At 40.3% G+C, this 13,057-nt stretch overlaps 1 protein-coding gene across 2 annotated transcripts in view; it reads right to left on the bottom strand.

Moving 5' to 3' along the window:
- LOC105475002 (GTPase IMAP family member 1-like) overlaps positions 1–13,057 on the bottom strand; it is a 35,362-nt gene that overhangs the window by 22,185 nt on the left and 120 nt on the right. Inside the window, exon 1 of one of the 2 annotated variants that reach the window (XM_071094250.1) lies at positions 3,131–3,208. The exons of the other annotated variant lie outside the window; for it this stretch is intronic. Within the exon in view, the coding sequence (XP_070950351.1) occupies positions 3,131–3,205 (75 nt within the window). The 5' untranslated portion in view covers positions 3,206–3,208. Of the gene's footprint in view, positions 1–3,130; positions 3,209–13,057 lie in introns of those variants that run through there. 2 annotated transcript variants of the gene reach the window in all.

The following is a 13,057-nucleotide window of genomic DNA, read 5'->3' as shown; positions in this document are numbered from 1 at the left end:
GGTAGATCACCTGAGGTCAGGAGATCAAGACCATACTGGCCAATATGGTGACACCCCATCTCTACGAAAAATACAAAAATTAGCTGGGCATGGTGGCGTGTGCCTGTAGTCCCAGCTACTTGGGAGGCTGAGGCAGAAGAATCACTTGAACCCAGGAGATGGGGGTTGCAGTGAGCCAAGATGATGCCACTGCACTCCAGCCTGGGTGACAGAGTGAGACTCTATCTCAAGAAGAAAAATAGACTGATATAGCAATAAAAACCTCCCATACAATGTTAAATTGATGTGACTAGAGAAGAACTCTTGTCTTGTTCCTGGGTGGGGGAAAGCTTTCAGGCTTTTACTGTTAAATATGGTATTAGTAATCACATTTTCATAGATGCCCTTCATCAGGTAGTAGAAGTTCTCTTTCACAGAAAGAAATGATCATGTGATTTTTTTTTCTGCATTATTTTGCTGACATAATGTTTGGTCAGCATTATGGTTGGTTTGGATGTTAAACCAATCTTGCATTCCTAAGATAAATTCCGCTTGGTCATGATGTATATTCCTTTTTGTAGATCGCTTAATTTTCTTTGCTAGTGTTTTTATTGGGGATTTTCTGAATCTGTAGTTATAGGAGATAATGATATGTGTTTTTCTTTGCTTGTCTCTTTCTGGTTTGGTATCATAGAATGAGTTGGGAAGTGTTCTTCCTCTTCTAAATTTTTGAAGTTAGTGAAGAAATGGTATTAATTATTCTTAAATGTTTTGTGGAATCCACTAGTGAAGCCATCTGGGCCTGGGTTTTCTTTGTAGGTAATTTTTAAAATTACTAATTGAATCTATGTGTTTTGCTAATTGAATCTATGTATAGGTCTATAATGTACTATGGAAGTAGAAAGCCTGTCAGTAGTTTTAGATCAAACTTTGGTCACATTGCTAACTCCTCTCTTCTTCCTGTTGATTGCATGGATTTTGCAGAGGTTGATTTTTCCCTTTTTGTTGTTATTTATTGTATTAGAATAAAATTGCTAAATGGGGACCTGGGTAGTCATTTAGCAATTTTATTCTAATACAATAAATAATAATCCATTGACATTGTCTTCTGGGTTACTATATTTATCTGTAAGTCGTTGGTCTCCCACTAATTGCAAATCTGTTGTGCTTATAAAGGATAAGAGAACTGCTGAAGACTGGTTCCAAGCTAGCTGAATAGGAACAGCTCCAGTCTGCAGCTCCCAGTGTGATCGATGTAGAAGACGGGTGATTTCTGCATTTCCAACTTAAGTACCTGGTTCGTCTCACTGGGACTGGTTGGACAGTGGGTGCAGCCCACGGAGGGCGAGCCGAAGCAGGGCAGGGCCTTGCCTCACCTGAGAAGCACAAGAGGTTGGGGTATTTCCCTTTCTTAGCCAAGGGAAACCGTGACAGACTGTATTGGGAAAATCGGGACACTGCCACCCAAACACTGTGCTTTTCCAATGGTCTTAGCAAACGGCACACTAGAAGATTATATCCTGTGACTGGCTCAGCAGGTCCCATGCTGATGGAGCCTTGCTCACTGCTAATGCAGCAGTCTGAAATCAAACTGTGAGGTGGCAGCCTGGCTGGGGGAGGGGTGTCCATCATTGCTGAGGCTTGAGTCGGTAAATAAAGTGGCCCAGAAGATTGAACTGGGTGGATCCCACTGCAGCTCAATGAGGTCTGCCTGCCTCTATAGACTCCACCTCTGGGGGCAGGGCATAGCTGAACAAAAGGCAGCAGAAACTCCTGCAGACTTAAACGTCTCTATCTGACAGCTCTGAAGAGAGCAGTGGTTCTCCCAGAACAGTGTTTGAGCTCTGAGAATGGACTGACTGCCTCCTCAAGTGGTTCCCTGACCCCATGTAGCCTAACTGGGAGACATCTCCCAGTAGAGGCTTACTGACACCTCATTCACTGAGGTGCCCCTATGAGACGAAGCTTCCAGAGGAAGGATCAGGCAGCAATATTTGGTGTTCTGCAATATTTGCTGTTCTGCAATATTTGCTGTTCTGCTGCCTCTGCTGGTGATACCCAGGAAAACAGGGCCTGGAGTGGACCTCCAGCAAACTCCAACAGACCTGCAGCTGAGGGACATGACTGTTAGAAGGAAAACTAACAAACAGAATGGAATAGCTTCAACATCAACAAAAAGGACATCCACACCAAAACCCCATCTATTAGGTCACCATCATCAAAGACCAAAGTTAGATAAAACCACAAAGATGGGGAGAAACAAGGGCATAAAAACTGAAAATTCTAAAAAACAGAGTGCCTATTCTCCTCCAAAGGATTGCAGATCCTTGCCAGCAATGGAACAAAGCTGGATGGAGAATGACGTTGACAAGTCAACAGAAGTAGGCTTCAGAAGGTCGGTAATAACACACTTCTCTGAGCTAAAGGAGGATGCTTGAATCCATTGCAAGGAAGCTAAAAACCTTGAAAAAAGATTAGACAAATGGCTAACTAGAATAAACAGTGTAGAGAAGACCTTAAATTACCAGACAGAGCTGAAAACCATGGCATGAGAACTACGTGATGCATGCACAAGCTTCAGTGGCCGATTTGACCAAGTGGAAGATAGAGTATCAGTGATCGAAGACCAAATTAATGAAATGAAGTGAGAAGAGAAGTTTAGAGAAAAATGAGTAAAAAGAAATGAACAAGGCCTCCAAGAAAATATGGGACTATGTGAAAAGAGCAAATCTACATTTGATTGGTGTACCTGAAAGTGATGGAGAGAATGGAACAAAGCTAGAAAACATCTCTAGGATATAATCCAGGAGAACTTACCCAACCTAGCAAGGCAGGCCAATATTCAAATTCAGGAAATACAGAGAACACCACAAAGTTACTCCTTGAGAAGAGCAACTCCAAGACACATAACTGTCAGATTCACAAAGGTTGAAATGAAGGAAAAAATGTTAAGGGCAGCCAGCGAGAAAGGTCGGGTTACCCACAAAGGGAAGCCCATCAGACTAATGGCGGATCTCTCGGCAGAAACCCTACAAGCCAGAAGAGAGTAGGGGCCAATATTGAACATTCTTAAATAAAAGAATTTTCAACCCAGAATTTCATATCAAGCCAAACTAAGCTTCATCAATGAAGGAGAAATAAAATCACTTACAGACAAGCAAATGCTGAGAGATTTTGTCACCACCAGGCCTTCCTTACAAGAGCTCCTGAAGGAAGCAATAAACATGGAAAGGAACAACCGGTACCAGCCGCTGCGAAAACATGCCAAATTGTAAAGACCATCAATGCTAGGAAGAAACTGCATCAACTAACAGGCAAAATAACTAGCTAACATCATAATGACAGGATCAAATTCACACATAACAATATTAACCTTAAATATAAATGGCCTAAATGCCCCAATTAAAAGACACGGACTGGCAAATTGGATAAAGAGTCAAGACCCATCAGTGTGCTGTATTCGGCAGACCCATCTCACGTGCAGAGACACACATAGGCTCAAAGTGAAGGGATGGAGGAAGATCTACCAAAAAAAATGGAAAGCAAACAAAACAAAACAAAACAAAAACAAAAACAGAAAAACCGGGGTTGCAATCCTAGTCTCTGATAAAAACGACTTTAAACCAACAAAGATCAAAAGAGACAAAAAAGGCCATTACATAATGGTAAAGGGATCAATTCAACAAGAAGAGCTAACTATCCTAAATATATATGCAACGAATACAGGAGCACCCAGATTCATAAAGCAAGTCCATAGAGATTTACAAAGAGACTTAGACTCCCACACAATAATAATGGGAGACATTAACACCCCACTGTCAATATTAGACAGATCGATGAGACAGAAGGTTAACAAGCATATTCAGGACTTGAACTCAGCCCTGCATCAAGCACACCTAACAGACATCTACAGAACTCTCCACCTCAAATCAACAGAATATACATTCTTCTCAGCACCACATCACACTTTTTCCAGAACTGACCACATAGCTGGAAGTAAAGCACTCCTCAGCAAATGCAAAAGAACAGAAATCACAACAAACTGTCTCTCAGACCACAGTGCAATCAAATTAGAAATCAGGATTAAGAAACTCACTCAAAACCACACAACTACATGGAAACTGAACAACATGCTCCTGAATGACTACTGGGTAAATAACGAAATGAAGGCAGAAGTAAAGATGTTCTTTGAAACCAATGAGAACAAAGACACAATATACCAGAATCTCTGGGACACGTTTAAAGCAGCGTGTAGAGGGAAATTTATAGCACTAACTGCCCACAAGACAAAGCAGGAAAGATCTAAAATAGACCCCCTAACACCACAATTTAAAGAACTAGAGAAGCAAGAGCAAACAAATTCAAAAGCCAGCGGAAGGCAAGAAATAAGTAAGATCAGAGCAGAACTGAAGGAGACAGAGACACAAAAAACCCTTCAAAAAATCAATGAATCCAGGAGCTGGCATTTTGAAGAGATCAACAAAATTGATAGACTGCTAGCAAGACTAATAAAGAAGAAAAGAGAGAAGAATCAAATAGACACAATAAAAAATGATAAAAGGGATATCACCACCAATCCCACAGAAATACAAACTATCATCAGAGAATACTATAAACACCTCTATGCAAATAAACTAGAACGTCTAGAAGAAATGGATAAATTCCTGGACACATACACCCTCCCAAGACGAATCCAGGAAGAAATTGAATCCCTGAATAGGCCAATAACTGGCTCTGAAATTGAGGCAATAATTAAGAGCCTACCAACCAAAGAAAGTCCAGGACCAGATGGATTCCCAGTCGAATTCTACCAGAGGTACAAAGAAGAGCTGGTACCATTCCTTCTGAAACTATTCCAATCAATAGAAAAAGACAGGCCAGCATCATCCTGATACCATAGCCAGGCAGAGACACAATGGAAAAAAGAGAATTTTAGACCAATATCCCTGATGAACATCGAGGTGAAAATCCTCAATAAAATACTGGCAAACCAAATCCAGCAGCACACCAAACAGCTTATCCACCAAGATCAAGTTGGCTTCATCCCTGGGATGCAAGGCTGGTTCAACATATGCAAATCAATAAGCATAATCCATCACATAAATAGAACCAAGGTCAAAAACCACAATTAGTAGAGCAGATAAGGCCTTTGACGAAATTCAACAGCCCTTCATGCTAAAAACTCTCAATTAACTAGGTATTGATGGAACATATCTCAAAATAATAAGAACTATTTATGACAAACTCACAGCCAATATCATACTGAATAGGCAAAAACTGGAAGCATTCCCTTTGAAAACCGGCACAAGACAGGGATGCCCTCTCTCACCACTCCTATTCAACATAGTGTTGAAAGTCCTGGCCAGGGCAGTCAGGCAAGAGAAAGAAATAAGGGTATTCAGTCAGGAAAAGAGGAAGTCAAATTGTCCCTGTTTGCAGATGACACGATTGTATATTTAGAAAACCCCATCATCTCAGCCCAAAATCTCCTTAAGCTGATAAGCTACTTCAGCAAAGTCTCAGGATACCAAATCAATGTGCAAAAATCACAAGCATTCCTATACACCAATCACAGAGAAACAGAGAGCCAAATCATGAGTGAACTCCCCTTCACAATAGCTTCAAAGAGAATAAAATACCTAGGAATACAACTAAAAATGTATATGAAGGACCCCTTCAAGGAGAACTACAAACCACTGCTCCATGAAATAAAAGAAGACACAAACAAATGGAAGAACATTCCATGCTCATGGATAGGAAGAATCCATATCATGAAAATGGCCATACTGCGCAAGGTAATTTATGGATTCAATGCCATCCCCATCAAGCTACCAGTGACTTTCTTCACAAAATTGGTAAAAACTACTTTAAAGTCCATGTGGAACTAAAAAAGAGCCCGCATTGCCAAGACAATCCTAAGCCAAAAGAACAAAGCTGGTGGCATCACGCTACCTGACTTCAAACTACACTACAAGGCTTCAGTAACCAAAACAGCATGGGTACCAAAACAGAGATATAGACCAATGGAACAGAACAGAGGCCTCAGAAATAACACCACACATCTACAACCATCTGATCTTTAGCAAACCTGACAAAAACAAGAAATGGGGAAAGGATTCCCTAGTTAATAAATGGTGCTGGGAAAACTGTCTAGCCATATGTAGAAAGCTGAAACTAGATCCCTTCCTTTCCCTTTATACAAAAATCAATTCAAGATAGATTAAAGACTTAAATGTAAGACATAAAACCATAAAAACCCTAGAAGAAAACCTAGGCAATACCATTCAGGACATAGGCATAAGCAAGGACTTCATGTCTAAAACACCAAAGGCAATGGCAACAAAAGCCAAAATAGACAAATGGGATCTAATTAAGCTAAAAAGCTTCTGCATGGCAAAAGAAACTACCATCAGAGTGAACAGGCAACCTACAGAATGGGAGAAAATTTTTGCAATCTACTCGTCTGACGAAGGGCTAATATCCAGAACCTACAAAGAACTTAAACAAACTTACAAGAAAAAAATCAACCCGATAAAAATGTGGGCAAAGGATATGAACAGACATTTCTCAAAAGAAAACATTTATGCACCCAACAGACACATGAAAAAAATGCTCATCATCACTGGTCATCAGAGAAATGCAAATCAAAACCACAATGAGATACCATCTCACGTCAGTTAAAATGGTGATCATTAAAAAAATCAGGAAACAACAGGTGCTGGAGAGGATATGGAGAAATAGGAATGCTTTTACACTGTTGGTGGGATTGTAAACTAGTTCAACCATTGTGGAAGACAGTGTGGTGATTCCTCAAGGATCTAGAACTAGAAATACCATTTGACCCAGCAATCCCATTACTGGGTATATATACCCAAAGGATTATAAATCATGCTACTATAAAGACACATGCACACGTATGTTTATTGTGGCACTATTCACAATAGGAAAGACTTGGAACCAACCCAAATGTGCATCAATGATAGACTGGATTAAGAAAATGTGGCACATACATGCCATGGAATACTATGCAGCCATAAAAAAGGATGAGTTTGTGTCCTTTGTAGGGACACGGGTGAAGCTAGAAACCATAATTCTGAGGAAACTATCTCAAGGACAGAAAACCAAACACTGCATGTTCTCACTCATAGGTGGGAACTGAACAATGAGAACACTTGGACACAGGGTGGGGAACATCACACACTGGGGCCTGTCGTGGGGTGGGGGTTGGGGGAGGGATAGCTCTAGGAGAAATACCTAATGTAAATGACTAGTTGATGGGTGCAGCATACCAACATGGCACATGTATACCTATGTAACAAACCTGCATGTTGTGGGCATGTACCCTAGAACTTAAAGTATATATATATATATGAAAAAAAAGAATATATAACAATAAAAAAGAGAACTGCTGATGCCTCTTTATATTTTCAGATAGTCATTTATAATATTTCTCAGCTTAGAAATGTGTCATTTAAATACTATTTTCAAATTATCTTTCCTCATAACGAACAATTTAAAAACACGGAGTCTGCTCCACTGTTTATTAGCTACATAAGTTTTCAGAACTTCATTGTTAGGGTTTAGAAAAGTAGCAACACACATAAGCACCTGTTCCAATTCACAGCAAACTTTATTTTGTTTAGCTCATGTCAGAGTCAAGAATGATAATGATTGCACCTCCGAACAAGGCACTGGTGTGGGTTTGGAGACTCAGAGGAATACTCTTCTGCCTCATCTCTGGGCCAGTACCAACTGGAAGAAGGACCAAAGGAGGAGACAGAGCACAGTTGAAAGCAATCTCCATGGTGATATTTCTTCTTGGCACTGTCTGTCTCTTTCAGATTTCTTCTGAATACTTTAGCAGATGCAAAGATGGAGACCTGGGCCTTGTAGCATAACCTTTCTAGCCTGTGATTTGACCACAGCTTTAAGTGATGGGTAAGACAGAATGGGAAGGAGGTAAGGCAGGAAATGGCTGTGGCTGAGGCAGGATGCTTTTTTTTTTTTAAATGAACCAGTGAATTTACAATAAATCATCTTGTAGCTTATTTCTTGAAGATACAAGGGATTACGGGAAACAGAAGAAGAAAGGGTGTTAAATTGAAAACAAAATGAGGAAATTAAGATAATAGCAGAAATCGCACAAGCCTAATTATAAATTATAGAGAGAGGGTAAGTTACTGAATGCTATCTGGTGGCGATGGCAACCTCTTAATTATTTCCCCAGTTTCTGTTCTCCTAAGCATATTTTGCTTCCACAATTAGTATTATGGAATGGCTAAGAATTCAGGAGTGTATAAGCAAATCCTGGATTTTAGAGGGGTGGGGCTAAAAGACTGTGTAAACAAGTATGGAAGGAATCTGGGGTGTGGAGAGAGTAGCAGAAACCTATGGAAGAAAAATACCTGCTTCCTTGCTTCATGCTTTGTTGGCTGTTCTGTGCCGAGTAATACATAAAGCTGGTATCTGTAACTGTCTGCACATTACTCACATGACCATAGGGCCTCAACGGCACTGGGAGAAGAGGGCTTGTACTAATATTGCTCCCTCATGTCGGACTCCTCAAGAGAAGTCCTAGGACTGTTCTGTCCCTTGTAGTCTCTCTTTGAGGATCATTGTTCTCTGCACCACTTTGTAGGTTTATAAATATGTTCTGACCAACATACCACCCTGTAGGTTTGTAACTATGTTCTGACCAACATCTGGGAAGTACTGTGGGTAGGTGGGCCAGGGCTCGTGATTTGAGAGAGTCTGGGAATTTGTACTCATTGGGTAAGGCCTAAAGATACTGGTGCTTAGTAACATTTTTCCCCTTTAAAGCCATAGATATTACCAGTGGCAGAATCAGACTCATACACTTTTCCACTGACACTGCATTTTGTATAGTAATGGGAGACATCCAGTGCTGATATGCTAACCTGAGAATCTACTACTGAAGCTCATGGAACAAAGCAGGCATCATTGGGCTAACAGAAAGATACCGTTTACTCTTAAACAACTCAGATAAAGTTAGTAATCTTGTGCTGACAGTGTCCCCCAGGGAGAAATCCCCTGTATATTTAAATGCATTAAAGCTTGTTTTGTTTCATTTTAAGGGATAACACCCTCCTCTTTAGTGATAAAACAGTTGTTTTGATATAAATTGGAAATTCTGTAAGAGTAGGCAATCGGCTCCTGCTGGTGAGACTGGGACATGCTTTTAGGCAGAGGTGGCCTTATAAGCTGCTCAGCTCTTCCTGTTTCAACTGTCTGTCTGCTCCTCATAGGATTCAAAGGCCTGTTTGCACACCTTAATTTCCTATGACTGTCTTTAAAGGTAACACTTTTTTTTGTCTTGGTGTTTATAAATTGATGACAAAAGTTAAATACTTCTGCCAAAGGATCTGAGGTAGGAAAGGGTAAAGTAAAAGGGAGTGGGTTGAAGGCAGCTGCAGAGTCAGAGAGACCCGGCAAATGAAAAGTACCCGAGGAACAGTCTCAGGTAATGTCTAAAATGACCTTCGGAGAAAGCCTACAGCTACTTCTCTCATCAGCGAGAGTTTCATGTTCCATCTGGGCCAGATATGTGGATGAGGAATGAGGAAGGATGTACAGGTGCACTTCATTTTATTGTACCTCACTTCATTGCAGTTTGTGGATGACGTGCTTTCTACAAATAGAAGAAACCCTGCATCAAGCAAGTCTGTTGGTGCCATTTTCCCAACAACACGTGTTCACTTTTTGTGTCTGTGTCACTTTTTGACAATTCTCACAGTATTTCAAACATTTTCATTATTGTCTGTCCTGATGATTTGGGATCAGTGATCTATGATGTCCCTATTGTAATTGTTTTGGGGTGCCACAAACTGCACCTTATAAGAAGATGAACTTAATTGATCATTGTGTGTTCTGACTGCTCCACCATGCAGCTGTTCCCTTGTCTCTCAACCTTGCCTCAGGCTTCCCTATTCCCTGACACAACAATATTGAATTGCAGCCATAAAAAAGGATGAGTTTGTGTCCTTTGTAGGGACATGGATGCAGCTGGAAACCATCATTCTCAGCAAACTATCGCAAGAACAGAAAACCAAACACTGCATGTTCTCACTCATAGGTGGGAACTAAACAATGAGATCACTTGAACTCGGGAAGGGGAAGGGGAACATCACACACCAGGGCCTATCATGGGGAGGAGGGAGGGGGAAGGGATTGCATTGGGAGTTATACCTGATGTAAATGACGAGTTGATGGGTGCTGACGAGTTGATGGTTGCAGCACACCAACATGGCACAAGTATACATATGTAACAAACCTGCACGTTATGCACATGTACCCCAGAACTTAAAGTATAATAATAATAATAAAAAAAACCTTACAGTGGCCTCTAAGTGTTCAAATGAAAGGCAGAGTCGCACACTTCTCACCTTAAACCAAAAGCTATACACGATTAAGTTTAGTGGGGAAGGTAAGTGAAAAGCTGAGATAGACCAAAAGCTAGACCTCTTGCACCAAACAATTGGCCAAATTTGAATGCCAAAGTAAAGTCATTGAAGGAAATTAAAAGTGCTACTCTAGTGAATACATGAATGATAAGAAAGCTAAACAGCCTTACTGTTGATATAAGGAAAGTTTTATGGGTCTGGATAGAAGATTAAGCCAGCCACAACTTTCCCTTAAGCCACAGTCTAATTCAGAGCAAAGACCCCACAATTTTATATAGGCGGACAGAGGTGAGGAAGCTGCAAGAAATAAGTTTGAAGCTAGCAGATGTTGGTTCATGAGGTTTAAGGAAATTACTTGTCCCCATTACATAAAAGTGGAAGGTGAAGCAGCAAGTGCTGATGGAGAAGCTGCAGCAAGTCATCCAGAGGATCTAGTTAAGATCACTGATGAAGATGGCTACAATGAACAACAGATTTTCGATGGAGACAAAATAGACTTTTGTAGGAAGATTATACATTCAGGACTTTCATTGCTTGAGTGGAGAGGTCAATGCCTGGCTCCAAAGCTTCAATGGGCAGGCCGACTCTCTCATTAGGGGCTGATGCAGCTGATGACTAAGTTGAAGTCAATGCTCACTTACCATTCCAAAAAACCCTAGAGCTTTTAAGAATTATGTTAAATCTATTCTTCCTGTGCTCTATAAATGGAACAATAAAGCCTGATGACAGCACATCTGTTTACAGTATGGCTTACTGAATATTTTAAGCCCACTGTTGATACCTACTGTTTAGAAAAAAATATTCCTTTCAAGGTATTACTGCTCATTGACAATGCATTTGTTCACCCAAATCTCTTATGGAGGTGTACAAGGAGATTTCATGCCTGCTAATACAACATCTCTTCTGCAGCCCATGGATCAAGGATAATTTTGACTTTTGAGCCCTATTATTTAAGAAATACATTTTGTAAGGCTATAGTTGCCATAAATAGTTCCTCTGATGGACCTGGGCAAAGTAAATTGAAAACTTTCTGGGAAGGATTCACCATTCTAGATGCCATTAACAACATTCATGATTTATGAGAGGAGATAAAAATATTAATATTAACGAGTTTGGAAGAAGTTGATTCCAACCCTCATAGATGACTTGGAGGGGTTCAAGACTTCATTGGAGGGAATCACTACAGATATGGTGGAGGTAGCAAGAGAAGTAGAATTAGAAGTGGAGGCCAGGTGTTTTAGCTCATGCCTGTAATCCTAGCAATTTGGGAGGCCAAGGTGGGAGGATCACTTGAAACTAGGAGTTTGAAACCACACTGGGCAACACAGTGAGATCCTGTCTTTACAAAAAATAATTAATCAGGCATGGTGGTGTGTGCCTATAGTACCAGCTGCTTGGAAGGCTGAGGTGTGAGCATCACTTGAACCCAGGAGTTCAAGGCTGCAGTGAGCTATGATCACATGACTGTACTCAAGCCTAGGTGACAGAGTGAGACCCTGTCTCTAACAACAGAAAAAAATGTAGGCTGAAGATGTGACTGAATTACTGCAATCTCATGATAAAACTTGAATGGATGAGGAGTTGCTTCTTATGGATGAGCAAATAAACTGATTTCTTGAGATGAAAACTACACTATGAGAATGAAAAGGCATAAGAATGATACAATGGACTTTGGGGACTTCGGGAAAGGGTGGGAGGGGGTGAGGAATAAAAGACTACACACTGGGCACAGTGTACACTGCTCAGGTGATGGCACCAAAATCTCAGAAATCACGACTACGGAACCTATCCATGTAACCAAACACTACCTGACCCCCCAAAACCTATTGAAATAAAAAATAAATAAAATCTCCTTCTTCATCTTAAAAAAAAAAAAAGAAACTACTTTTGGTGAAGATGCTGTGAACATTATTGAAATGACAACAAAGCATTTAGAATAATTAAATAAACTTGATAAAACAGCCGCAGGGTTTGAGAAGATCGATTCCAAGTTTGAAGGAAGTTCTACTACACTTAAAATCCTATCAAACAGCATCACACATGCTACAGAGAAACATTTTGTGAGAGGAAGAGTCATTCTATGTGACAAATGTCATTGTTATTTTATTTTAGGAAATTGCTACAGCCACCCCAGCCTTCAGCAATCACCATCTTGACCAATCAGCAGCCATCAATACTGAGGCAAGTCCCTCCACCAGCAGAAAGATTATGACTCACTGAAGGCTCAGAGGATTGTTAGCATCTTTTGGCAATAAAGTATTTTTAAATTAAAGCATATACATTGTTTCCTAGACATAATGCTATTGCACATGTAATAGACTACAGTGTAGTATAAACATAACTTTTATATGCACTGAGAAACCAAAAAATTCATGTGGCTCTTTTTATAGTTACATTTGCTTTATTGCAGTGGCTGGCATTGAACTTGCAGTATCTCTGAAGTGTGCCTGTAGTATCTATAAAGGGGTTAGAAGGGTACTCAGCATACAGTAAGTGATCAGCAAGTGTCAGCCAGTAGTAGTGGTGTCAGCAATAGTGATGGTAATGGTAATACTCTTGATGTCAGTCTCAGGATCATGGTTTGGTCTCCTTAAGCTCATGTATTATATAATTTCACATCATAGGTGTCCAGATACATAAATAGAACTGAAGGCTGT

The sequence above is a fragment of the Macaca nemestrina genome, chromosome 4 (assembly GCF_043159975.1).
Source record: "Macaca nemestrina isolate mMacNem1 chromosome 4, mMacNem.hap1, whole genome shotgun sequence".
In the NCBI taxonomy this organism is placed as follows: Eukaryota; Metazoa; Chordata; class Mammalia; order Primates; family Cercopithecidae; genus Macaca; species Macaca nemestrina.
The sequence above is the reverse complement of the archived record's forward strand: the minus strand, read 5'-3'. Positions and strand labels throughout refer to the sequence as shown.